Source organism: Phycomyces blakesleeanus, assembly GCF_001638985.1.
Source record: "Phycomyces blakesleeanus NRRL 1555(-) unplaced genomic scaffold PHYBLscaffold_14, whole genome shotgun sequence".
NCBI classification, from domain to species: Eukaryota; Fungi; Mucoromycota; class Mucoromycetes; order Mucorales; family Phycomycetaceae; genus Phycomyces; species Phycomyces blakesleeanus.
This window is the reverse complement of record NW_017265147.1, coordinates 912,370-938,746: the sequence shown is the minus strand read 5'-3', so window position 1 is coordinate 938,746 and position 26,377 is coordinate 912,370. Positions and strand designations below refer to the sequence as shown.

The following is a 26,377-nucleotide window of genomic DNA, read 5'->3' as shown; positions in this document are numbered from 1 at the left end:
ATTATGATCGTCCACATTTAGGTCACGAGATACCTCGAAGAGGTAAGAAAGACAGTCAACGTAGTCCTTTTTACGCAGATTTTTATTAATTCATAATCTGCGATATGAATTTATGAATTTATAAATCTGTAAGTCTGTGAATATTAGCGTAAAATAACGAATAATATTGAACGATTAAAGAAGCTTATTCTTATAAGCCTCGATATGTGTGTAGCATATTAGTGTAAATTGGCTCTATTGATATTAAGGGGGAGGAAAAAGAATCTAGTTGTGATTCTTATTAGCTGATTACAAAATGTTCCAGCCTCAACGACCTCCCCCCAAAGTATAAGACTTGATCGCAGCTTAATTTGGAAAGGTTCATTAATGAATAAGAAACAAACGAGTTGTCACAGTCTGTTTACTATATTTTAGATCGTTTTTTTTTCTCTTATGTATAAAAGCCAACAAGAATTAGATTGTTTCAATCTCTTCTCTTTTGGTATTTCCTGTTGAAATAAAAGTAATTACCTTAATAGACACTTCTTTAAGTTTTAACAAGAAAAACATCAGGCTTCTTTAATAAAAGTCTTTCAGATAAAGAAGTACGGACAGAAATGTAAAATTATATCGGAATAGCAAATATATTCGTTATTCAACGCGTAGACTAATTTCTTTTTTTTTTATAAAAAAAAGTTTTTATTTACCTGTCCAGAAATAATAAAGGATATTTTTGTAGACAAACATACCTCTTTCTTCATCTCTTCTATATTCTCTTTGCCTATGGCTTCTGGATTTCCAATACCTTCCGTTGCAGATGCTGGTACAGCACCTTCAACAGGTACAAACTCACGTATTCCTGTTCCAGCTGCAAATTCAACACCACTGCCATTCTCTCTCCGCTCACATTCTGGCCCTCAACCTGCCGCAACTGCAATCGAAAATCCAAAAGATGTAACGACAGCTGCTTTCATTCTTCAAGATGGAGCAAGTTTTCAAGGCGTATCGTTTGGTGCGGAAGGAAAAAGCATCTCTGGAGAGTGTGTGTTCCAAACCGGTGTGTGAATAATATACAGTAATAGTCACCAAAACAGGCACTAACTTTGTTTAATGAACAGGTATGGTAGGCTACCCTGAATCACTGACAGATCCATCCTACCGTGGACAGATCCTTGTATTGACATTCCCACTCATCGGCAACTATGGTGTGCCATCACGCGAGGCTATGGAAGAATATCTCGAAGGCATACCAAAATATTTTGAATCATCAGAAATACATGTGGCTGGTTTGATAGTCGGCAATTATTCACAAGACTATTCTCACTACTTGGCCAAATCGTCTCTGTCGGATTGGCTCAAGGAGAATAATGTGCCAGCACTCTATGGTATAGATACCCGTGCTATGACCAAGAAGATTAGAAAGCAAGGTGTTCTATTGGGAAAGATCTTGTTCAGAAAGGCAGACGTTTCTTTCATTGATTCCGCGGCTTCTGCACTTGGACTCTCCAAAGGCAATGATCCCGGAAAGTGGCTAAATGACTTTAACGATATTGAATGGGTGGACCCAAACAAGCGAAACTTAGTGGCCGATGTTTCGATAAAAGAGCCGAAGATTTATAAACCCCAGGCTTCAAAAGCCATCAAGTCTTCACATGGGCGCACTCTCCGAATCATTGCTGTTGACGTGGGTATGAAATATAATCAGATTCGCTGCTTCGTGTATCGCGGTATCGAGCTTAAGGTTGTTCCATGGGATTATGATTTTTCATCTGAGCCGACTGATACCTATGATGGTCTCTTTATCTCAAACGGCCCCGGTGATCCGACTATGGTAAAAGCCACGATCAATCACCTCAAAACTGTGCTTAAAAACGTCAGGAAACCTATCTTTGGTATCTGTCTTGGCCACCAAATCCTTGCTCTTGCTGCAAATGCTAAGACAGTCAAAATGAAGTACGGTAACCGCGGCCAAAATATTCCTTGCACAGACAAAATTTCTGGTCGTTGCTATATTACAACACAGAACCATGGCTATGCAGTCGATTCTACCACACTTCCACCGGATTTTCAAGAGCTATTTGTCAATGCAAACGATGGCTCAAATGAGGGTATCATCCACAAGACACTCCCTGTATTCTCTGTCCAGTTCCATCCCGAATCTGCAGCCGGGCCTCGTGATACCGAGTTCTTATTCGATGTTTTCATTGATAGCGTAAAAGAATGTGCTGATTTGGGCACATTAGCACCAATAGCAATGCCAGGTGGAACTAAGGCCGAAAACATGATAAAAAATCCAAGAGTATCGGTCAATAAGGTGCTTGTCTTAGGTTCCGGCGGACTATCTATTGGTCAAGCGGGAGAATTTGATTATTCTGGCTCTCAGGCTATCAAGGCCTTGAAAGAAGAAGGAATATACACTATCCTGATCAACCCTAACATTGCCACTATTCAAACCTCGAAAGGTCTCGCTGATAAAGTTTACTTCCTCCCTGTGACCCCGGACTTTGTGCGCAAGGTGATTGAATTCGAGAAACCAGATGGTATCTATGTTACATTTGGTGGGCAGACTGCACTCAATGTGGGTATTAAGCTCAAGGATGAATTCGAAGATTTGGGTGTCAAAGTACTTGGTACTCAGATAGACACTGTCATCACCACTGAAGATCGAGATTTATTTGCCCAAGCGTTGTTTGAGATCAACGAAAAGTGCGCACCATCCGCCTCAGCCATATCAATTGACGAAGCATTAAAGGCCGCCGAAGATATTGGATATCCTGTCATCTGTCGTGCTGCATATGCTCTGGGTGGACTTGGCTCTGGGTTTGCTAATAATGAAAATGAACTAATTGCACTTTGCAACAAAGCTTTTGCAACTTCTCCACAAGTTTTGGTTGAAAAGTCAATGAAAGGATGGAAGGAAATTGAATACGAAGTTGTTCGGGACTGTCAGGACAATTGCATTACAGTCTGCAACATGGAAAACTTTGACCCTCTTGGTATACACACCGGCGATTCTATTGTCGTAGCCCCTTCTCAGACACTTTCCGATGATGATTACAATATGCTCCGTACAACTGCTGTGAATGTAATCCGACATCTTGGCGTGGTTGGCGAGTGCAATATTCAATATGCACTTAACCCGTTTTCCAAAGAATATTGTATTATTGAAGTCAATGCTCGCCTCTCTCGCTCTTCTGCATTAGCATCCAAAGCGACAGGATATCCTCTAGCCTTTGTAGCCGCAAAGCTGGGACTTGGTATCCCTTTAAATGAAATTTCTAACAGTGTTACAAAGGTGACCTGTGCCTGTTTCGAGCCTTCCCTGGATTACATCGTCGTTAAGATTCCTAGATGGGATCTTAAGAAGTTTAATCGTGTCAGCACCGCTCTTAGTTCTTCTATGAAGTCTGTGGGAGAGGTTATGGCAATTGGTAGAACATTTGAAGAAACTATCCAAAAGGCCATTCGTGCAATCGACTACAATCTGGTCGGGTTTTCTGCAGTAAGTTATTTGAGTAAGAGTGATAGAGTGGGGTTGAAAGTAACCCACAACTTTTATTCTACAGATTCCCGATGTTGTGGATATGGAGAATCTTGATGATGATCTCAGAAATCCTTCGGATCAACGTTTGTTTGCTATAGCAAATGCAATGAACAAAGGATATACCGTGGATCGTATATGGGAGCTGACAAACATCGACAAATGGTTTTTGAACAAATTAATGCGTATTGTCAATTTTGACAAGCGCCTCGAAGAATTTACAAAAGCCAATATACCGGGAAATTTGATACTGTCAGCCAAACAGCTGGGATTCTCTGATCGCCAGATTGCTAACAAGATCAACAGCAACGAACTATCTGTCAGAAAACTTCGACAAGAGTATGGTGTCACACCATTTGTTAAACAAATTGATACAGGTAAGAAAAAAGAGTAAGATAAAACAAAGAAGAGTCCTTAACATATTTTTTATAGTTGCCGCCGAATTCCCTGCATTCACCAATTACCTGTACATGACTTACAATGCAAGTGACCATGATATTGCATTCAAGGATAACGGGGTTATGGTTCTAGGATCTGGTGTATACCGCATCGGTTCTTCTGTTGAGTTCGATTGGTGTGCTGTTCGAGCTATACGAACCCTTCGCGAAAATCATATAAAGACTGTAATGGTCAACTACAATCCCGAAACTGTATCTACTGACTACGATGAGGCCGATCGCCTTTACTTTGAAAACATAAACATGGAACGTGTTCTTGATATTTATGAAATCGAACATTCTTCTGGTGTTCTGATGGCTATGGGTGGCCAAACCCCTAACAACATAGCTCTACCTCTGTTCCGCCAGAATGTCAAGGTTCTTGGTACTTCACCAGAGATGATCGATAATGCCGAAAATAGATACAAATTCTCTCGTATGTGTGATCAGATCGGTGTCGACCAGCCATTATGGAAAGAGTTGACCAGCTACGATGAGGCTGACGATTTCTGTAACAAGGTCGGATATCCTGTACTTGTCCGTCCTTCGTATGTTTTATCTGGTGCTGCTATGAACGTTGTATTCTCAAAGGACGATCTAGCTTCTTATCTCAATGAAGCTGCTGCTGTATCTCGCGATCACCCAGTTGTTATTTCCAAGTATATCGAAGAAGCCAAAGAGATTGAAATGGATGCTGTTGCTTTGGACGGAAAAATGATAATGCACGTCATTTCGGAACATGTAGAAAATGCAGGTGTTCATTCTGGCGATGCCACACTTGTATTACCCCCTCAGGATCTGGATCCAGAAACAGTGCGTAAAATTGAAATTGCAACAGCCAAAATTGGTCGTGCTCTGAATGTCACTGGGCCATACAACATTCAGTTTATTGCAAAAGACAACGAAATTAAGGTTATTGAGTGTAATGTCCGTGCTTCTCGTTCATTCCCATTTGTCTCCAAAGTTCTTGGAGTTGACTTGATTGAAATGGCAACAAATGCCATGCTTGGATTGCCAGTAGTTCCTTACCCAAAGGTTGTAATTCCTAAGGATTATGTGGGTGTTAAGGTCCCTCAATTTTCCTTCAGCCGTCTTTCCGGTGCTGATCCAGTGTTAGGAGTTGAGATGGCATCAACCGGTGAAGTCGCTTGCTTTGGAAGGGATAAATATTCTGCTTATCTAAAGGCATTATTGGCAACTGGATTTACAATCCCCAAAAAGAACATCCTATTATCAATCGGCTCATATAAAGAGAAAATGGAGATGTTACCATCCGTACGGAAGCTTCATAATCTTGGGTATATCCTTTTTGCCACCGCTGGTACAGCCGACTTTATTCAGGAGCACAATATTCCTGTTAAGTATCTGGAGGTTTTGGATGGCGGAAGTGATGTTCTTAAGGCGGAATATTCTCTTCAACAGCACTTGGCCAAAAACCTGATAGATCTATACATCAATTTGCCTTCTCGTAACCGTTATCGTCGTCCTGCCTCGTACATGTCTAAGGGCTATCGCTCTCGTAGAATGGCAGTTGACTATGATATTCCTCTTCTCACAAATGTCAAATGTGCCAAAGTCTTTGTTGAGGCTCTTGCTCGTAATCCTACTGGAGATTATGATATTCTTGGCATAGATTACAAGACTGGGCACACATCTGCCACCCTTCCTGGTCTTTTCAATATTAATGCATATATGGGATGTAGCCAGAGCTTTGGAGCAATATCAGAGACCTCATTATCTGCCGGATTCACAACTCTTTCAGTCCACGCTTCTGACATTCGTGATGCTGCGTCTCTCGAAGCAGCCAATGCGATTGCTCGAAAATACGCTCACACAGATTACATTCTCAATGCTATTTCTACTGTTGATAACGCTTCAAGGCTAGGGGAACTTTCTGAAGACGCCGCATTTGTTTATATCAATACTGACAAAATTGGCAGCGGAGAAGTCTCCGTTTTTGATTCCGTATTTTCATCGTGGCCAAGCTCCCATTTGATTGTAGCCGAAGCTAAAGGCACAGATCTCGCAACAATTCTCTTACTGGCGTCCTTTCATAATAGTGTACTTCATATATCAAATGTGACAGGGAAAAGTGATTTAGATTTGATTGCTATGAGTAAAAAGAAGGGATTGGAAGTTACTTGTGACATAGCAGTTTATTCCTTATTCTTCACATCAGAAGAATTTGACAACACCAAGCTTTTGCCTACCAAAAAGGAACAAGCTGACTTATGGAAGCGGCTTGATATTGTGGACTGTTTCTCTATCGGATCAATTCCAACCAAGCTATGCAAGGAACTTGGGAAACCGGTGTCTCCGACTGATGGTATTCAAGAAACACTACCGTTACTTCTGGATGCCGTATCTAAAGGCCGCCTGAGTCTCAAAGATATTTCTGATCGTCTTCACGAAAATCCTCGAAAGATATTCGGTTTGCTTCCTCAGCCAGAGACTTATATAGAAGTTGAGCTGGATCGAAAACACGTTTGTGCTAAGAGCGATGGGTCATGGTCTCCCCTTGAAGGCCGAACCCTCTCAGGTTTAATACACAGAGTTGTAGTAAACGAAACTACTGTATTTATGGAAGGCGTCTGCAAGTCAGATGGTACTCTGGGTCGTAACATGTCCACACAAGCCTTAGCTGTCAAATCTGCTGTGAAGAAAATCGTCGAAAAGCCAATGTCTTCTGATACAGCATCTGATGAAAATATCCGCCGACCTAACCCAGAAAAGCATGCCAAGTTTGGAGCCACCCCAGATGGGCAGTTGGTTTTGTACGAAGCTCCTTCGTTTGAACTCTCCGCTTCTCTTTCTCGAGTTTTGGGTCGATCTCCCTTTTATAAAAAGCATATTTTGCGCGCAAAACAATTTGATAGAAATGATTTGCACTTGCTCTTTAGTGTCGCGCAAGAAATGCGTGCCTTGGTAGAACGTTATGGATGTGTCAACTTATTGCAAAGCCGTGTTATTACCACTATGTTCTTTGAGCCTTCAACTCGTACATCTTCCTCCTTTGAAGCCGCAATGTATCGCCTGGGTGGAAAAGTAGTCTCTGTGAGTGCAGCAACATCTTCAGTACAAAAAGGAGAATCACTTGCCGATACTGTCCGTACCCTCGGTTGTTATTCCGATGCTATTGTTCTTCGTCACCCACAGCCAGGCAGTGCTCAGATAGCTGCAAAGTACTCAAAAGTCCCCATAATTAACGCAGGAGATGGTATCGGTGAGCATCCTACTCAGGCATTTTTGGATATATTTACCATCCGCGAAGAGCTTGGAACAGTCAATGGTTTAAGTATTACCCTGGTTGGTGATCTCAAGAATGGCCGTACAGTACACAGTCTTGTCAAGCTTTTGACTTATTATCAGGTTACAATCAATTATGTGTCGCCCGAATCACTTTCGATGCCAGCAGATCTTATCGAGGAAGTAAAGGAAGCAGGTGTTACCCAGAATACTTATCGCTCATTAGATGAAGTTATTGGTTCCACTGATGTACTGTACATGACGAGAGTTCAGAAGGAAAGATTCTCAACCGAAGGAGAATACAACAGCGTCAAGGATTCCTTTATTATTAACAATGATGTCTTGAGCAAGGCACAGTCCCACATGATTGTATTACATCCATTGCCCCGTGTAAATGAGATTGAACCTGAAGTTGACTTTGACCAAAGAGCCGCTTATTTCCGCCAGATGCGTTATGGTCTTTACGTACGCATGGCTCTCTTGGCTTTGGTTATGGGCACAATGCGCAGTTAGACATGCTATTTTGTGCTGTAAGCTTGATGTATATTTATGTATATACCTACAAAGATCCGTACAAAACACACCAAGCACAAATTTATGTATACAAAATAAAACAGATATATTTAAATTGATTTAAGCATGTTAAATGATATGAATACAGCTGTAGTCGCTTAAATATTGTCCGCTTCATTTTAATTAGAAGGTTCTGCAATCAATATATATACATGCATCATCAAGACTTATTCGGTGTAACTTTTCCCAGAATGAAATCTTTGAAGGAAATAGACATATGCCTCACCAATAGGAGGGTTCGGTGCAATAGCAACCTTGTTGTCATTGAACAGTACCCACTCACCCTCTTTGCGAACATGAGCTACATAATGTCCACAGTGTACAGATGTACCTTTGTGAGAGACAAAAGATTTGACTCTATAATCAAAAGGCGGTGTGGCATCTAAATCAAGAATTCAAATAACGCGTTGAGAAAGCAATTTCGTGCTATGGTTCAGTACAATACCTCCTGGAATAGAAGGACCACTTGAAGGATCAGACGACCCAGCTTCACCCAAATCTCCGGGGTGATTAAAGAGCCAGTCCAAAGCACGCTCTGTAGAGTTATTCTATGACAGAATGTATTAGACAACAACATCAAGTGTATATAATCTCAAATACGAGTATAAGCTTACAGTTTCTCTTAATGCTTTCTTGGCCTGAGCAGGGGTGAAACCCATATCGCACAATGTTGTTATCTGGTCATCAGTTGGACCAGAAGAAGGTGGCGCTGTAGCAAGAGGGGCATCAATGTCTATAAGATAGATAAATAATATATCGTTAGGTCATTTTTAGTTTTTTAGGTTTTCTTTATTCTTACCAGGATCATCCATGTGTTCAAATAGCCAGTTCATTGCTACTTCGGCACCATTGTTGCCAGTGTTGATCAGCGCTTTTTGGCAACGAATCTCAGGGAAGCCCATGCCCATGAGCTGTTCGACTGCAGACTGATCAAACGAAGGTGCTAATAGTTATATGTTTGTTAGAATTAGATCACTGATTTTAAAGTTTTTATATCACAGTATATTTATACCTTCAGCAAGCACTTCATCTTCTGGGAGAACATCTTCTCCCGGTTGCTGGCCAGTACCAAGATATTTATCCAGGTTAATAGGCTCCTTTGGAAAAGTAATTTTTACATCTGTATTGCATATTTATTAGTTTTATTAGTTATATAATCATCAATACTAACCCAGCTTTCTTGGCACCCAGTCAACAAAGGCAAATCTGCGGGCATGAATAACCAAGACATCAGGGAAAGTGTTAAACTTGACAGACCTATTTAGTGGTTTAGTAGTGGTCGATTTTTTTTGTAACTTCTCATGCATATTTATATCTTACTTAAATGCAGTAGTCTTTTCCTTACAATGAGGACAGTTGTAACCTTCCACTGTGTCCTCCTGTACAAAATTGTCCAAGCATTCATAAAAGCCAACTGGCTCATAAAGTGTCTTTGAGTCCTCCTCTCCAATTCTCTTTGCTGGAACATTAATTGAAAGACTGCTACTTGGATCAACTTGATAACGAATCTTTCTGCATTTTCCACACTGCAAGCGTTGCTCCAAGGAAAACTCGAACGTCTGGGTAGGATCCTGGTCTTTATTAGTATGTTCTTTCTGAGATACTGTTTTACAGAAAAGTTGGAAGAATTCATAAGCATCCTGCTGGCGCATGGATGCAAACTCTTCGTGACCTTTTCCAAAGAGTGTCTTGAACATTCCAGGAGCAATTCCTTCCTGACTCAGTGTATCATTGTCTGTGGTAGAAGGAATTGGAAGAGAGTAGTTTCCAGACAAAAGTCCATCGGCTAATTTGTGAAGTTGACAATCCCAGCAGTTTGCGGGATCGTTTTGACAGACAGAAGCGTGGTCTTGAAGTTGAATAAAGTAACGGTCTTGGAAGGTGTTGATATCAAATACAGCTTGGATGATAGAAGCCATATAGCAACTATTAATTTTTAAGGAATAAGAATATAATTTTTATAAGAGTTTTGATGTTAAAGCACCTGTTTCCAAGATTTTTTAATCCAGTATATCCGGGACCAAACTTGGGCTCCAATTGTTTTCCATCTTCAGTTGTCATACTAAAGTCAAATTTCATGTTTTGCTCCAATTGCTAATTGAAATCATTAGAAGCGTACATATGGAATATTATAACCTCTTACAAGTTCAGTCATATTTTTCTCTGTCTTCAATTGCTGAGATATATTTATTCCCCAGTTGGCTAAATGTACAGCAAGCTCATTATCCAGTTTGGCGTCATTACATTTGTAGCAGTAGATATCTATTAAAAAGTATTTTGTAAGAATAAAAGCCATATATACATCTTTAATCTGGAAGGTAAAAAAAAGTAATACCCGCTGTTCCTTCAGGTGTGATTGTTCCAAGCTTGCACGAAACTACATGCCAAGTCTTCTCGAAATGCTCAATGCCATGATTGTTTCCACCTGATCCGTCGTAATGTTTTCTGCCGCAGTGAAGGGTGCCACAAGTTAAGCAAAGCCAAAGATTCTCTTTAAGATCACACTCTGTACAGTGAGCAAGATCCTGCGTTTCCAGTTTCTTGGGAGAATCTTGTGTAAGGCAAAGTGTATGCTCGCATGGGTATATCTCCTCTTCCCATGCTTTAACCTCTGATTGTTTAGCTGATGACAAAGTTGCCAGGATAGCTTCAACAATTGCGTTCAACTAAATATTTAATTAACACAGATATTCATTATATTTAGCTTATCTATATATTTTCTACCTCTGGAGTGGTATCCTTGGATACTTCTACTCCTGGGCAAGCACGACAGCGGACTTTTGTGAAGAACTCGTATTTGATTGTCTCGCTGTCTGGGACAATCGCAAGTTTGCTAATCTTCTGAGGAGGAGGGGATTCATCCTCAGTCTAAAATGACACATAATGATGAGAGATCTTTCAGGGCGAATCTGATAATTACCCTCTTTGGCTTTTCAGACACAATTCTGCGACGAATATTCACGGCTAGGGGATGGTGACTTGTGTTGTAATGAGTTTTGGCATGACATTGTTCAGTTTCTGCACAGCCTCCATTGAAACATGTGAGACAAACATCAATGCCACCCAAGCCATCCTAGCATGGGGAATCAACAAAAACTCTTTTTATTGTGTTTTACTGCCTTACTTGAGACTCAAAGCACTGGGTGCATTCTTCTTTATGAACTTGAGTATAGGCAGATGGTACTTTAAATGAAGTGTTTTTAATGTGGGGACACGCCATTGTATGTCAATAAATATTATCACGAAAGAGCGCGTTTTATTGAAAGTAGAGAGCTGACGATTTTTTAAAAATATATTTGAGGAGGATCCATATTACCATGACAAATCAGTCACGCAATGCAAATGGTCCCTGTGAGGGCAATTGAGTTATCTATGATGTCAGTCTGTCTTTAAGATGCTGCGTATTCTTTCTGACAACATCATCCAGTATCTTGTGGATCTGCATACATCCTTCTGTCGCCAATTCAGTCACACTTGCTAGCTTCTCTATATGTAAGCGAGATTCCATCTATATGATATATACAAGCGTTTAAATAAGTAAATAAGAAGTTTGTAATAAAGAGCTATAATAATTCTCCTGTTGATTTACCTCTAATAGATTGACTTTGCCTGTTCTTGGGAGTATTGCTACTGTCAGTTCTGGTGTATCTGCAGACTCTTCAAGATTATTCAAATCTAAAGTATAATCTCGGTTAGAGACGCTTTAACCAGACTAATAGTTCCACGTTACATATACATACCCAATACAGGAACTTTATCAATACATCCCGCAGAGCATGCACAGACATAATCCAACATTGGGATACCAGCATCGATCAATGCCAATGTAGCTGCATTAATACAGCTCTGAAGTAGTCCTAATCCCGTAGTCGAGGTCCCATTAGTCTCAAAATTAATGCCCGGAAAATAAATTAATTAACTTACCACCATCGTGTTGGAAGATCTGAAGATATATATCAATTTGGGAGCGAGGGAATTGACTAGTAAGGATTACAGGCTCAAATGTTTGTCTAATAAAAGTGGCTACTTCAAGAGAGCGTCTAATCGATCATATTAGTAAGATATACAGATATGATTACTGAGAGATGAATTACTTACTTATCATTCTTTGAGCGTTTCTTTCGTTCGCTTGTACTAAAAGGGGCGACGTTGAATTCAACATTGATGATTGCACGATCAGCAAGTGCTTGCATACGATGACGCACCTAGAGAAAAGGTATTAGTAACAATCGTTATCGGAAGTCTCGATGATTACCTCTCGTGGGCCATATACAGCAGCTAAACACTTTGTATTTCCCTGTTCAATGTACGCAGATCCATCCGATTGACTAAAGACGGAGGTCTTGGCTGTGATCTTTCTTAATTCGTTAGCGCGACGACCATCGACACGCAGACCTGTCAAAAAATATTAGTTCATGTTAATTTTTAGAGTAATTCAAACCGTACCTTCAGGTGTTAACAGTTCAACACGCGACTATACAGTAGATTTTTGTGAGTAATGATCCCACAACGATTGTAAGGTGTACATCCATACCATAATGACTCGATGAGGAAATAGTATACAATGAAAGTCTTTTCGGGGAACCAATAGCTACAAACATAATGCAGAGTGTGGCTTATGTCGTGCTTTCAATGCTTATATACAGCATATTGACCTCCGGAACCCTCTCTTACTCATCTCCTGAACAAATGACAGACCTTGGTAGCAAAAACCTCAACGAGAGGGTGAAATTTGTGTAAGTAAGATCTCAAAAACCACCTGCTCGTTTAATAATGTTGAACGTAGTGAAGACATCTTGACAGCATCCAATGAAGGATCTGAGGATGATCAGGAAATTGTTGAGGAGGTTACTACTGAACAGAGCAACGCAGACAACATGCCCACAAACCTGTCAACCCCTGTAAGTCTCCGACAGGGAGAAGCAACCGAGAAGAAAAAGAAGAAGAAGAAGAAGAAGTCCAAGACTGCAAACCTTCCTGAGGCTGGTACAGAACTCAAGGATGACTACCAGGAAAAGTACACAGAGGATCCTGTAGACGATCCATTTGACCCGTAAGTACCTGTGTATCCAAAAGTAAGCCGTTTTTTACTTAAAATATTTTCAACCCAAGTGCGCTATCTATCTCAGAACGCGTCGGAAACGCGCTGTGGAAGTACCGCAAGAACCATAAGTTTTCTGAAGAGAAAAAAGCCATTTTCGATAACTATTTACGCTTTGGTGGGATTGAGACTGGTCCCAATGCATTCCAAGGCCGTTCAACCAGTGCAGATACACCTAATGATCCTGATGCAGAACAAGATTTCGAAGCTGCCAAGATTTCTACAGACCAGGTTCCTGATATTGAAGAAGAAGATATGGATATGGTAGTCGATTTCACAGAAGTTGTTCAGGTCTATCTTGGTAATACCTTTGTGCGTCAGAGTAGATTTATTGCTCTCCAGGATTTCAATGATGCCCCGCTCCTGATTGACGCATTTCTCAGATACCTACAAATCCGTAACGTATGCCCAGAATACAGTGAGGATATTGAAAAAGCACGCTTGATATGTGCCCAAGCCAAAGTAGAGTTACCCAAATGCAAGCGTGTCTCCAATCTGTTGCCCGGAAATTTCAACAAGGCTTGTAGTATGCTATTTGAGGGCGAACTCAAGGCAGCTGCTTCTATGGACATGTCATGGGCTGTAGGAAACTCCAAAACACAGGGATTAATCGACGACTTTTTAGCAGACTCTGTTGGAATGTCCTCTGTGGAAGCACGCGCTCATGTCCACCCGTTTATAAAGAACATCAGTAAAGCTCATGTCGTTGATCGCCGGTACCAAATCCTTGTCAAAATAAAAAGTATCGCACCAATTCCCGAAGAGGCCAAGGATGAAGATTTTATCTCAGTTATTCTACAGGACTATGACAACGAGAACGATATATTTGAAGTAAAATTGGAAAACAGCATTGTGAAAGAGCTATTGACAAACATGGTCATGACTGCCACTCTGCTAAAACTGGATTGTGGACAGTGGTATCTTGATCGTGCTTCACTGGTAATGCCAACATTTTATATGAAGGATGAGTATGCAGATACAGACGAGTATGAATGAGTATAAAATTTATTGTATGTGAACCGAGAGCTATCTCGATTTAATCTCTTTTTCGAAATCTTTTCTCATTGAAATAATCCCTTTTTTCTTTCGATAATCTTTTAATCGGTCAGGATCGGTTTGTATCAAACTTTCCAGCCAATCAATATAATCACTTGTTTTTTCATATCTTTTCCAAACATTTTTGGCATCCTTCTTTTTATCCTTTGCGCTGAGGATAATATTTGTCACTTCTCTGTATTCGCGGTACTGTAGATATTGTCTGTCTTTGATCTTGAATTGAAAGTCCTTTCCGCCTTTCTTGCAACGCACAACAACTCCTTCCACCTCTCTTCCCAGGAACTTGTGGGTGCGCTGCATTTCCTGGCTCATATCTTCGACACCCTGTATATTTTGTAGCGAAATGTATTCCGGGGGAAAGAAACCAAAAACTACTGCAACCTGTCGGACTGCATCCATAGGAACAGTGTGATACTCCATAGTGTTGTAATTAATTCCATGTAAGTAGAGACCTCGATTCGCCGGTTCATACTCCAACACATGTTCTTCAAACTCGTCGTCACATAGCTGTTTCAAAATAAAATAAAAGTAAATATACTTGATTTTCGTATTGCCTTTTTTGTATACCTCTGCTACTAATGTTATATCTTTATGATATATCCACTCTGCTAAATCTCGTTCTGTCATATGTACAGAAGCAAGATGTTTACACAACCACTTGTATCCAACTCCTGCATGGGAATATTCATCATCTTGAACTTTAGGGAGTGCATGCTTCGATGTGACAGCAAGACTGGATTCTGAAAGGGCTGAAATGAGAATAATGCATCCATTTTCTTTAAGTGTCACATCATAAGGTCCCTCTGTTCCTTCGCGAAAAGCATCCCACTAAGAAACACAGCTATGAGACATGTACTCATTAAGTTTTTAATAGCTTACCTGTGTATCATCGGTCTCGCCAACATTGAAAAATTTATCATAGCCTCTAACTACAACCCGATGCACTCCATCTTCATGGACAGTAAAGAGCCCTCGTGCTTTAGAAGGCAATGGATCTCGATGAGATTTGTATATCTTCTCTTCAATTCTCCAGGAGGTCCATATCGTCTGATCTCGCGTGGTATAATTTACAACTCTCTGATTCTTTTTTAAGGTTTGTTTTAATTGATAAAATGCTTGGATTCTAGAATGATCTTCGGTGGTATCGATGGTATCAACTGAATGAAGAGGAGCTACAACAAGAGTTTCCATTGTTAAATTTCTATGCAAAGTAAGAGATAAATAAAACATGACTTAATTTTATTAACTTTATATACTTTAATTTACTGCATAAATGTAGTACAAAGAAGTTTACTGCGGCTGGTGCAACCACTTCATTCGTTTCTTTGTAGTTGTCTATTTCTATACTTTGGATAGAGTTACACTTTAAGTGAAGAATAACACTGATAAACCAATAGCTTTTATATATATATATATATAATAGCTATAATGTTCGTGTTTAACTACTAATAAAATACAAATGCATAAGTAGAAAACAATTTATGATTTGATTAAAACAAAATGATCATTAATTTCACTTGAACTTAGCTGACCAAGCTGGCGAAATGCTGTAGATCAAATGAGTCATTATGAGACCTCATGGTGGTCGACAGTCTGTTATAAATGTTGCTCAGCAAGTGACACTCTTCTCGTCGGAGAGCCATAAAACCTTGATCTGCATAATGCTCATTTATTCCATGACATAACATATAAATCGTGTAACATTTACTATGTGGAATACTATAATGTTTTTACTTGAGGTTGAGGCGAATTTGTATTTTTTGTATCTAAAATAGAGCACCTGTTAAACAATACCCAATTTACGAAATTTATGTATATATATTAATTCATTGCTTTTATCAAAGAACGTACACCTGTTTTGCTTTGACACTACTATGACTAATTTTTACTGTTGGGACAATGAGAAACGATTTTCCGCGATTCTCCTTGTATATTTAGAGCTCTGATTAATATTTAGCCAATGTTGGCAGTCAAACTACATATCGTAAAATCAACTACCTTAACCTTAGAGCTTAGGTCAGTAAAGGCGTTGTATACTTCGAAACAAGGATTGTGTGGTGAATATTGTGTAAAAGAAAGTCCCACTTTAAAAGTTTACATTTTCCATGTTTCTATTGTCCACAAAATTCCCTTTTCCTTCGACTTTATATTAATATATTATAATGTCGCATTTCCTGTAGTGGGTATACTGTGTACATCTTTGGTAACATATTTATAGAATATCTTTCAGAAATAGAAAGGCGTGTTTATATTAGGGGGTTTCACCAGCTCTGGATGCTTGACTGTTGGATGTAGCGGTAGTTTAAGCATTATCCAACAATAACCAACATCAAAAAAAAACTATCGAGTACCATTAATGTCTCTTGGTTGGTATGTTTTCTCTCATATGCTTCAAAATTCATATGTACAATATGCTTGATTAGAGTACCCATAAAATATAGTGCACCTGACCAAACTCCCTACAAGTAAATTAGACTTCTATAACTTTGTATTAATATAGCCACTCTTACATAGATTGATTATGTTTTATCCTTGACTTTGCTTTTCTATAAACTTTGCCATCAATTTTACATAAAGTACAAAATCTACAAAATTTTGGCCAAGTCACGACATCCAGTGGTGAACTATTTTTTAGGTGCTTGGATGCTTGTTTTTCATTTTTTGAAGCATCATACTAAAAATTATGCTTTATATTTATATATATACCTTACGGAATATTACCATACTCTTATCCTCTTTTTTTTTGGGAAAAACATAAATACCAATATCGTATTTATAATACCTTGCGCTAAATAGCTGCAGAGCGCGAACATCAACAAAAAGTAAGATCAATTTTTAGTGCACACACACTTTTGATGTCGGACACTTAAATAACATCTTTTGATGGTGTAAATATCGATATTAGTATCTTTACATCCATCGATATCTCCATGAATATTGGTCTGTTGCTAGTTAAACAAGCACTGACCAAAATTGTGTTAATTTTTGCACAACTTTACTTAATAGAACAAAAACAAAACATTTAATTTTTTTTTCAAATGCTGCTCTGAGGAAAAAGTGGGTATTAAAAATGAACTTTTTGGTGCAAATAGCCATTTTTATTAGTAAATGGTTTTTTATGAGTGAAAAAATATGATGTTTTGATCAATACTTGAGTAATCAATGTCAAACTACTTTTATGTGGTGGATCTTGTTGTGGCTCACCAGATTACTTATATACACAAGAAAGCACTACTTAATAGATTTGGATGTATAGCAGATTTTTTGTATTTAATTTATCCATTTTGATCAAAATTACAAATGATTAATGTGATATATGCTCAATTAATAGTTTAATATGTATAGATATATAATCAGTCTGAGTACTGGTAGTTTAGCTCAAAACTAAACTACTGGAGGTTTTTTGACTTGCTGTAATTTACTCAAGGCTATTACACCCGATTGTATTGTTTTGATGGTTATGAAAGCATCGCTACATCGAATTGTAAAGAATAAAAAAACTGGTAAAAATAAATAGTCTTGTATGGTTAAAGCCACTCATACTTTAAAGATATAAAAGTCAATAAATCAATAAATGATCGGTGACACGTTGATTTTGACCACCCTGTTTATCAATTTGATGATTAATACCAATTCATATTCTTCTTCTTCTTTTCATAATACTCATACTGATATATAAAGCTATATGTTGATTCATTTAATGGAATTAACCAAACGGTAGCCAGTTATCAATATTAACGCACGCCTCTCTACAACAGCAGAATAAGAAATAACTTTTTATAGCAAGTTTGACTTTAATTAAAGTGCATCATTTCCGGATATACAGTAACATAATATACAATAGTATAATATAATATAATATAATAACGAAAGAAGACAGTTCCCAGACACGACTCCAGTAGTGTTACAGGGTCTTTCAAGTAGTACAAAAGAAAAGAAAAAGAAATCATTCCATTAAAATTTGGCGAACATCAATTTCTCTTACTCTTATATAAGAAAATTACTAGAGAATGGTATAAGGCTATAGCCCTGATACTTGCATATTCGGAGAACCACATTCACAAGACTTTGGTACAATACCATTGCTCTAAATACATAATAATGGCCCTGGTATTCGTATCACAATCTAAAGAAAAAATTGTGTAAATGCGGGGAGGAGGTTAAAAGATTTGTTAGTTTGCTCGTGGGATTTCATAATTATGATCTTTCTTGTGCTTTGCTTTTTTTTGTAATCAAATTCTCAGGACTGCATTTATACATAGATAAATTGCTCTTTTATTTTACAATAAAAGGTTTGTACAAAGCACTAACCATTTTCCAGTGTTGTACAAATTTTGCTTGTAAATTATAATAATAAGAGTGAGATCTGGTTCTCTTTTCAATACACACAGATAGGTAAGGTTCTGGACATTATTATTATTATTTTTACTGTATATTTTCCATTTCTAGTTTATTTATTTCTTTCTGTCACGCTTATTGATAGCTTAAATAGGCAAACGTTCACTCAATATTATCACCCTTGTAAACCCCACTTCATCAATTTAGATCTAATCTTCATCTTTTGACTTTAAAAACATCCTTTTCCTTTTATATTCACTCTGTCTCTCATTGATTGATGATGTTGCTTATATGTGTATAAAAGTATATGCTTTTAAAAAAGATGATAATATGAAGAGATATTTATTTATAATGAAAAAAACAGAGGGGAATTGAATAAGTCTGTATTATATTTACAGCCGGATTACATATCTACTGGCGCTGGAGACCAAGCCATACACCAAGTGCGCCAGCCAAAGCACCTACGGCGAATGGCAGAATAGTCAAGTCTACAGGGAAGCTCTTGGCTACAACAGCCTTCTTCTCGGGCTTGATGTAGTACTTGGCAAAGTAATCGTTCTGGATCCATAAAAGCTTATTGAATGCGGCCAAGGCAGCTCCTTCAGTCTGACGGTCCAAATTTAAGGACAGAAGTCCACCGACCAAAGCAGTCTCTACGAAACCCATCAGTGCGTTGATGTGAATATAATCAACATTGATCTTTGACTTCTTTTCGGGGGTATCAGTGTGGATTTTGGCAACCCAGTCCAAATAACGAATGAATCTAGAAAGATAAATGAGTTGAATAAAAAACAAAAAAAGTAATATACATTTAATATCCATCATCTCCTTTTTATCGCTCATATTGTACACATACACATACACACACACACATACATATATCCACTTTATGCCAATTGTATTTACCTTTCATCATATGGACCAGAGAGAATCTTGTAAAGATACTTGCCCAGGAATTCTTTACGAAACTTAACCTGGGGGTGGTTCAATGTGAGTTCTTCCAAAGTGGCAGGTAATTCGCCTTCGAAGCCATCATTCTTGGGTAAGAAAAATCTCTTGGTGACATCAAACTCGAATAGCTTTGCGTAGACAGCATCGACCACAACGGGAACAAGGGGACGGACAAGCTCAGCAACATCCTGAATGGCCTTGATATCAGCCTCGCCTATCAAATAACAACAAAGGAGAAAAGGTTAGGACAAGTTGACAGGTAAAGCATATTGATTACACATACCAAAGTCCATGAACTTGGAGACATACTCGAAGCGGTATGTACTGTCCTGGTAGAGCTGGTCGTTATCAATGTGCTGCATTCTTGGGGTAATGTAAGAAGTAAATAAAAGGAAGAGCAAGGGTAAGAGAGGGAAGAGTGAAGATGAAATAAATGAATAAAATAATAATAATAAAAAAAGGTATGGGATTTGAGTGCTATATATATATATATGAAGTTTAGATCTGCGGTGGCGGATAATTAATATAAAAAATGGTCTGACTATTTTTCCTTTTTGGATTAACAAACAAATCGTTCATTTCTAAACTGTGTAACAGTCGTGGGTTGTGGAGGAGAAAGGGTTGAACACGGAAGTTTACGGGTACCCAGACATTTTGTATAAAAAACATACATACATAGATACATAGATACATATGCAAATTCATATATATATATATATATTATGTGACAAAACAAGAATTAGGTATTTTATATTATATTATTTTATATATATATATATGTTAATTTACCAATCAAAATGTAGACAAAAGATAGGGAAACAATAGAAAGCAAGAAATAGAAAAAAAAAGCGGAACTTTGTTGTAGGTGAATAATAATAGAAGTAAGATAATAAGATTAACCAAGTGGCTTCTGCTGTGTAGTATCGTAAACACGAATGATCTTGGCTTGGTCACTGTCGTTCTGAGAAAATGCATATCCTCTGTTTCTCTTCAAACGCTGTATCCGCCGGACCTTATTGACAGCCTGGCGGAAACGATCCATTCGAGGTCGATAATCGGGTAAATTGTATTTTTGGATCTCTTGAACGAAATGATAGGGCATGGGTCGGTACATACGCTTTCCACTACACAAATAATTTTTTTTAAGTAGAAAAAAAAAAACACCCGGATTTTTTTTTGATCAATGACTCAAATCAGGGTAATAGTAAAACAACCAAGGTTTTCCATGATTTTCTTTTTTTTTTTTTTAAAAAAAATAACAAACTTACTATTTCCATATGAAATCTCGCAAATTACAAGTGAATGGTACCAGGATAATGAAAAACCAGAAATTAGGGTTTCCCCACAACATGGGAACCATGCCATAGTATTCAGGAAACACTGTAACTGAAATTGCAGGTCCAATATACGCTACTACTGGAAGGTAGATAAACCAGATAACCATTGAACCGAACATGGCAATGAAGGTATACTTTGTCCAAACACTATAGTAAAGCAATAAATCATTGATTTGTCAGAAATCTAAAAAAAAAGAAAAAAAACCGGATTTCCATTTCTATCAAATTTCCTTTTTTATCTCAATTTACTTACTCAGTCACCAGAGCACCTTTCCAAACAATACAGCCAAGGACGGCCGTGAAAACAGCTGTGCCTGCCCACCATTGACCACCCATCAAACCGTTCTTGAATACACCTTCATCTCTAAATGCAGCCATACCAAGGAAGAACAGGAGCTATAATCACAAGAAATAGACATAATGATTAGCAAAATTATTATAATTATACTACTACTAATACATAGTACATGGTACATAATGGTGACCAGTGCTTACCAGAGAATGATAACAGGCATTCAAAAACCATCCCCAGAACTTCTTTTGATTAAAGAACTCATTAATTTGGCCGAGCATGTACATTTGAGGATATTTGTCCAACATACGGGCTGAAACAAACTGATCAAAGACACCAATAACCAAGGGAGGAAGGAATGTAAAGATGACGTTGAAACACGACATAGTCCAAGACTCATACAGAGTTGATCCTGAGAACCCATTGTAGAATGCATACTATATTAGGTATTCCCAAAAAATTATAACCATATTAGAAAAACTCTAAATCTTCCTTTTTTCTTCTGATACCAATATTTATAATAATCAATTTATCCCACATCCTATCCTATCCCATCCCATCCCATCCCATTTAAGCTACTCAATCTATTAAAATCACTTACCCAGAACAGAGTGAGGTACAAAGTAACGTTTTTGTAGAAATAGAAAAAGATCATTTTACTCAACCGTTGGTAAGCCCATGAACCATGAACCAGCAGGAGCTTCTTGAGGAAACGGAATTGAGAAATAGCAAAATCTGCACTACGTGCTGCCTGAAGGCCTTCAACACCACTGATACCCACGCCAACATGGGCCGCCTGGATCATAGAGACGTCATTGGCACCATCACCAATAGCAAGCAAAATTGCCTTGTCATACTTTTTAACAAGTTTGACAACCAGAGCCTTTTGAAGAGGAGATACACGGCAGCAGATAACCGCTTTACACAGAACAGCCAAATCAAATAGAATTTTTTCGATATCTTTTTCAAGCCCAAATGTCAGTGCGCGACCATCGATAACCAGTGCTAAAGGCTATTTGTAGTTGTAATGTAGAGTTTAAAGTAATAAAGAAATGCATTAGTAAAAGCATAGTATGATTTACTTGCCTTGATCCTCATACCACCACCAGCACCCTTTCTTCTTCTTCTTACCTCAACGTCTTCCCCGCGAGTCATCAGCTTTTGAATGTCTTCCAGTTTCTTAGCCAAAAATGTCTTTGTATCCCAGTGATTGTCTTCATTACAGATAATCAAACTCATTTCTTCATTGAGAAGTTTGCAAGAGTATCCAATATTGATAGCTGTTTCCTGTCGATCGCCCGTAAGGACCCAGACCTTGATACCGGCTTCCTGGAGTGTGTAGATAGTATCTGGTACGCCATCCTGGAGTCTGTCTTCAATTGCGGTTGCACCAAGTAAAAACAAATTCTGCTCGATCATCTCGGCCGCCTTATCAAGTTCATCGGCACGATCCACAAGGGTGGTTGCAGCACGATCGTAAATCTGGGACCAGCGTGCGTATTCTTCTTCAGGGATCTCGCGCATTGCAATACACAAGGTTCGCAGACCCTCGGACGCGTAGTCTTCCAGATGGACCAAGGTGGTCTCGACAAACGGGTTGTTGTCTGCCAAACGTTCGAGAATAACAGTGTCGGCACCTTTGCAGTACAACTTGATTTTTCCGTCCGGACCGCGAATAATTGCCGACATACGTTTACGTGTCGAATTAAACTCACACACATTCAGAACTTGATATTCCATATCATGACCACGAATCGAGCAAGTAATAGAGTTTGGACGACGTGTCTAGAAAATACATATATAAATAAGGTATATCGACCCGTAGGTTGGTGGGTAAATATTAACTGTAGGTGTAAAACAACAACAACGAAAAAAAAGCGAATACACCTCTTATCCAATTATCTTTCAATCAATAGATATACCTCATATATCTATATATCTATTATTTGCATGTCCTTACATGAAATTTGTAACCAAGCATACTGGCACCTTTGACCAAGGCACCTTCATCTGGAGACGATGCTTGATATTCAATCTCATCAGAGCCTTCTTGTGCTTCTGGAATGACAGTGTGGCAGCACGCCAAGAGAATCAAGAATTCGTTAATAACGTTGGCCGTAGGATGTGTCTTGAGATGCTCTTGGAGTTGGTCAAAATTGTATTGGAGTGTAGGATCGTCTGTGCCATCCCTGGCCTGTTTATCGGCCTCGACCTTATCAGCATACGACAGACCGGCAATCGATGATTGTCGGAATTGCATTTCATTGCAAGTCAGTGTACCAGTCTTGTCCGAGAAAACATATTTGACTTGACCAAGCTCTTCAATCAAACTACTACTGCGTGCAACCGCTGCAGTGTCGGTTGGCTCGTAGTACATATCCAAGTCTGATTCAATCAAGTATGACAATATAAACTTGACAATTTCCATAGTAACCATCAAACTAGTAAGAGCAAAAATAATGTGTATAAATTTTAGAGTTTAATAAATAAAATAGAAAAAGAGTTTGTGACTGAGATTGTATATAATTATGTATATATGCTGTCTATAATTCTGTTCCTTTCCTCTCCCCCCTTTTTTTCATTGTTCATTATTTCTCTTGTCCTTACCTAATCGGGATAAAACTGTTGAATAAAATCAAAAAAGTCAAGATATCATATCCAAACTCTTCTGCCCTGCTTTGTTCATTTAGTGGCAAGTAGCTCACCAAGTCTCCTTTGTTGATCTACAAAATCAAACAAGTAATTTATTTAATTATTTAATTATTTAGTTAGTTAGTTAGGCATATAATTGAATACACCACTACAGAAGAAAAAACAGAGAGATCAAGAGACAAAACAAAAGGATGCATTTCCCTTTTCTTCTTCTTTGTTTGTAACATTTTAATTTATATATACATACAGTGAAGACCATGCCACCAATAGCACCTCCAATACTCATCAAAACCAAGATTGCAAACAGATAAAGAATGTTTCGGTTAGTGATATGTGTAATATTTGAAACTTTGGATGGTTTTTTGCTGTTTAAAAGAAAAAGAAAAGATGAAAATTTAGGTTGTTAGTTGGTTAGTTTAAACTCTCGCTATAACCTATGTGTATATATATATATATACATTTCACATATCATTCTTATCAGCTTTACCTCGAATTCAACATTAATTTGGTTTCATGACCAGTAAACACGACAATTGCATATACCCAAGACGTATTTCTCAGCTGAGCACCGCGTAGCAAAAGCTGGGTTGGGTCAAGTGGATGATCGCGTGGCTTTCCGGTGTCATTGTCCGAAGATATTGTCATTACACCATCATAGTTGTAAAGTCTGTTGTTCGGCTGTTCTGATTTTATTACGCCCTGGAGACGGCTCATTTCGATAGGATTTAGACGTCCAGCAGTCTGGGGTAAGGCTTGTTTAATTTTCAAATTAACTTCACTGCGCGTAATACACAAAGAGATTAACCAAAAATTAATAAGAAAAACATCACTAGTAGTAAACCCTCCGCAAGTCCTTTTCTTTCTTTGCCCTTTTGTATTTTCCATATCTTCCATATCTTCCATATCCTCTCCTTTGTGCGCTCTTAATACTGTTGTTTGAATTTGCTTACCCATCCAGGTTACTTGTCTCGATATAACACAGTCCTTCTGGCTCTGAACTGCTTACAAGAATCAGGTCCGCAGGGAAATTCTCTCCGCTTTCAACGCGCAAAACATCCCCCACTTTGATGTCACGCCAAGACTTGTCTACGAACTGAGTGCCCTCCAATACCCGACAAGATTTGGCATTCAATTCTGCATCCGAACGATGAACTCCCTATTGTATGATAAGAACAAAAGTTTATATATGTAGATTATAAAGAACATTTAACAACAACATAAAATCAATTAAGGTTAGGTTTTATACAACAATAGTAACACCAAGAACAACACTTGAAACAATAACCAAACACAAACCAAACACAAACCAAAAGAGACCTACCCAATCTTCAATAACTTCTTTTACTGCAGTGATTGTCAATACAATGACCAGCGGCACAAGGGTGGTATACCTTGAAGTGGGGGAGATACCAGGAATTTGCTATCAACCCAAGTAAGATTTAAAGACCATGTTAGAATCTTTTCAATATTAACACTCCATGTATATATACAATATATTTACCTGAATACCAGAAATAAACAAAAAAAACACATTTGCATATTTTGAAAACTCTTCGTAAAGAAACCTTGGAAGAAAAGAAAAGGCGGTGTACTTTGCAGTAAATACCCGGTTGTGAAGGAATTGTTGGGCGCCGTTGAGGGCTGGATTGTTGATGTAAATGATCCGTTCACCTCCTTCACCCATAGTTCCCGAGGCTGTCTTTGGCCGGTTAAATATCCCCTTGACAGCCTGACTGAGCCGTTCTTTCAGACTACGCGTCCTGACAGGAGGCTCTCGACGAGGAGACGTAGCTGACCGAAGAGGAATTCCAGGATCTGGAGGGTTCGAAGAGTTTGTGTGTGTGCCTGCAATTTGGCCTTGATGCGACAACAACTGCAGGTCATCATCGTCGTCGAATGCTTCCGTTCCATCGTATAAGGATGCTACAAAGACAATAATAAGAATAGTAGCAGAAATTATAGAAATATATACACATATAAGCAAACAAAGAAGAATAAGAATAAGAATATGTATATGTATATTTTTTTAAAAAAAATAAAAGAAATAGATATATAAAAGCCATTAGTAAATTAATAGATGATATTACCAGAATCAGCATGGAATGGTTCATTATTACGTTTTGTGTTGCTAAAATGTACTGGTGCTGCAGTGGCCGAGGGAGCAGTTGGGATAGAGGAAGGGTTGGGATGTGATGAAGGTGGGCCGTGCTGGAGATCAATCAGGTCTGTACCGTAGTCTGAGGGAGAGTATTGGTAAGGGGCGCCGTTGGACGAAGGCTGATGAGTCTGAGATGGGCTGGCGAAAGGATTGTTGGTCGCATCGTCGCCTCCGTACACATGTTGTTGTGTCGGACTGGTTGCCTCAGAGGCATCGCCAAATGGATTCGTGGGGTTTGAAGAAGCCACGTTGAAGATGATGTCAAGAGAAGAATACTTTTGTTTTTTTTGTTTTTTTTTCTTGTTTTTTTTTGGTGTTTAATTTTTATTAATATATTTTATTTATGTATATGCGTGCGTGATATATCTATTGTCTATTGTCTATATGTTAGCTTTTAAATTATCAAGACAACACCAGTGGATATTACTCCAAAGAAAGAAGTGTACAAGAGGAAAGGAAAATAAAGAAAATAAAGGGAAATTGTCTTATTTTGGTGGTTAGTTTTTGTGTGTGAAGAAGAAGAAAAGGAGAAGAAGAAGAAGTAGAGGGGGATTCTTTCTGCTTTATTTCCTTTTTCCTTTTTTTTATTTTTATTATTATTATTTTTGGCTTTTATTTAATTTTCCACACACACACAAACACAAACACATCATACACAATACACAATACCCACAGACTCACAATCTCATTAAAGCACCGTTGTAAGTGACGGGGAA

The 26,377-nt window shown here is 38.4% G+C and overlaps 6 protein-coding genes across 6 annotated transcripts; 1 reads left to right on the top strand and 5 right to left on the bottom strand.

Annotated features, from left to right (window-relative positions):
• Positions 1-762: 762 nt before the first annotated feature.
• Positions 763-7,716, top strand: PHYBLDRAFT_113947 (hypothetical protein; the record flags this gene model as incomplete). The annotated part of the gene is made up of 4 exons (XM_018428364.1): positions 763-1,036; positions 1,098-3,508; positions 3,570-3,897; positions 3,953-7,716. 4 exons carry the CDS (start codon positions 763-765, stop codon positions 7,714-7,716), a joined length of 6,777 nt encoding a protein of 2,258 aa, XP_018290186.1.
• An 84-nt stretch (positions 7,717-7,800) lies between these two features.
• Positions 7,801-11,034, bottom strand: PHYBLDRAFT_75255 (hypothetical protein). Its single transcript, XM_018443050.1, has 13 exons — positions 10,901-11,034; positions 10,697-10,849; positions 10,501-10,644; positions 10,112-10,442; positions 9,920-10,038; positions 9,761-9,870; positions 9,097-9,702; positions 8,948-9,033; positions 8,789-8,896; positions 8,576-8,719; positions 8,391-8,509; positions 8,222-8,324; positions 7,801-8,158 (listed from the first exon to the last, which is right to left on the bottom strand). Exons 1-13 carry the CDS (start codon positions 10,994-10,996, stop codon positions 7,944-7,946), a joined length of 2,334 nt encoding a protein of 777 aa, XP_018290185.1. The 5' UTR covers positions 10,997-11,034; the 3' UTR covers positions 7,801-7,943.
• A 9-nt stretch (positions 11,035-11,043) lies between these two features.
• Positions 11,044-12,377, bottom strand: PHYBLDRAFT_181976 (hypothetical protein; the record flags this gene model as incomplete). The annotated part of the gene is made up of 8 exons (XM_018438545.1): positions 11,044-11,284; positions 11,366-11,451; positions 11,517-11,633; positions 11,701-11,816; positions 11,875-11,981; positions 12,032-12,171; positions 12,223-12,250; positions 12,303-12,377. 8 exons carry the CDS (start codon positions 12,375-12,377, stop codon positions 11,147-11,149), a joined length of 807 nt encoding a protein of 268 aa, XP_018290184.1. The 3' UTR covers positions 11,044-11,146.
• A 986-nt stretch (positions 12,378-13,363) lies between these two features.
• On the bottom strand, positions 13,364-15,500 carry PHYBLDRAFT_80047 (hypothetical protein; the record flags this gene model as incomplete). The annotated part of the gene is made up of 5 exons (XM_018443544.1): positions 13,364-14,440; positions 14,501-14,761; positions 14,813-15,016; positions 15,228-15,330; positions 15,451-15,500. The coding sequence occupies 5 exons, from the start codon at positions 15,498-15,500 to the stop codon at positions 13,904-13,906; spliced, it is 1,155 nt and encodes a 384-aa protein (XP_018290183.1). The 3' UTR covers positions 13,364-13,903.
• A 3,092-nt stretch (positions 15,501-18,592) lies between these two features.
• On the bottom strand, positions 18,593-19,643 carry PHYBLDRAFT_159252 (hypothetical protein). Its single transcript, XM_018433951.1, has 3 exons — positions 19,506-19,643; positions 19,178-19,436; positions 18,593-19,034 (listed from the first exon to the last, which is right to left on the bottom strand). Exons 1-3 carry the CDS (start codon positions 19,582-19,584, stop codon positions 18,683-18,685), a joined length of 690 nt encoding a protein of 229 aa, XP_018290182.1. The 5' UTR covers positions 19,585-19,643; the 3' UTR covers positions 18,593-18,682.
• Positions 19,644-19,967: 324 nt separating this feature from the next.
• Positions 19,968-25,187, bottom strand: PHYBLDRAFT_41846 (hypothetical protein; the record flags this gene model as incomplete). The annotated part of the gene is made up of 13 exons (XM_018440168.1): positions 19,968-20,346; positions 20,491-20,706; positions 20,813-20,955; positions 21,055-21,288; positions 21,453-21,863; positions 21,983-22,636; positions 22,812-23,292; positions 23,459-23,574; positions 23,751-23,868; positions 23,991-24,281; positions 24,454-24,659; positions 24,825-24,923; positions 25,005-25,187. The coding sequence occupies 13 exons, from the start codon at positions 25,185-25,187 to the stop codon at positions 20,118-20,120; spliced, it is 3,381 nt and encodes a 1,126-aa protein (XP_018290181.1). The 3' UTR covers positions 19,968-20,117.
• Between the last annotated feature and the right edge of the window lie 1,190 nt (positions 25,188-26,377).

What these genes read in the sequence shown, in the direction of transcription:
- PHYBLDRAFT_159252 (XM_018433951.1), bottom strand. Translation starts at nt 19,584, where the DNA reads ATGCAGCACATTGATAACGACCAGCTCTACCAGGACAGTACATACCGC. An exon ending in CTCCAAGTTCATGGACTTTG is followed by an intron (nt 19,437 to 19,505) that starts GTATGTGTAATC and finishes GTTATTTGATAG; the next exon opens with GCGAGGCTGATATCAAGGCC. An exon ending in TCTGGTCCATATGATGAAAG is followed by an intron (nt 19,035 to 19,177) that starts GTAAATACAATT and finishes TTATCTTTCTAG; the next exon opens with ATTCATTCGTTATTTGGACT.
- PHYBLDRAFT_75255 (XM_018443050.1), bottom strand. Translation starts at nt 10,996, where the DNA reads ATGGCGTGTCCCCACATTAAAAACACTTCATTTAAAGTACCATCTGCC. An exon ending in AGATGAAGTGCTTGCTGAAG is followed by an intron (nt 8,720 to 8,788) that starts GTATAAATATAC and finishes TATAACTATTAG; the next exon opens with CACCTTCGTTTGATCAGTCT. An exon ending in AGAAAGCATTAAGAGAAACT is followed by an intron (nt 8,325 to 8,390) that starts GTAAGCTTATAC and finishes ATTCTGTCATAG; the next exon opens with AATAACTCTACAGAGCGTGC.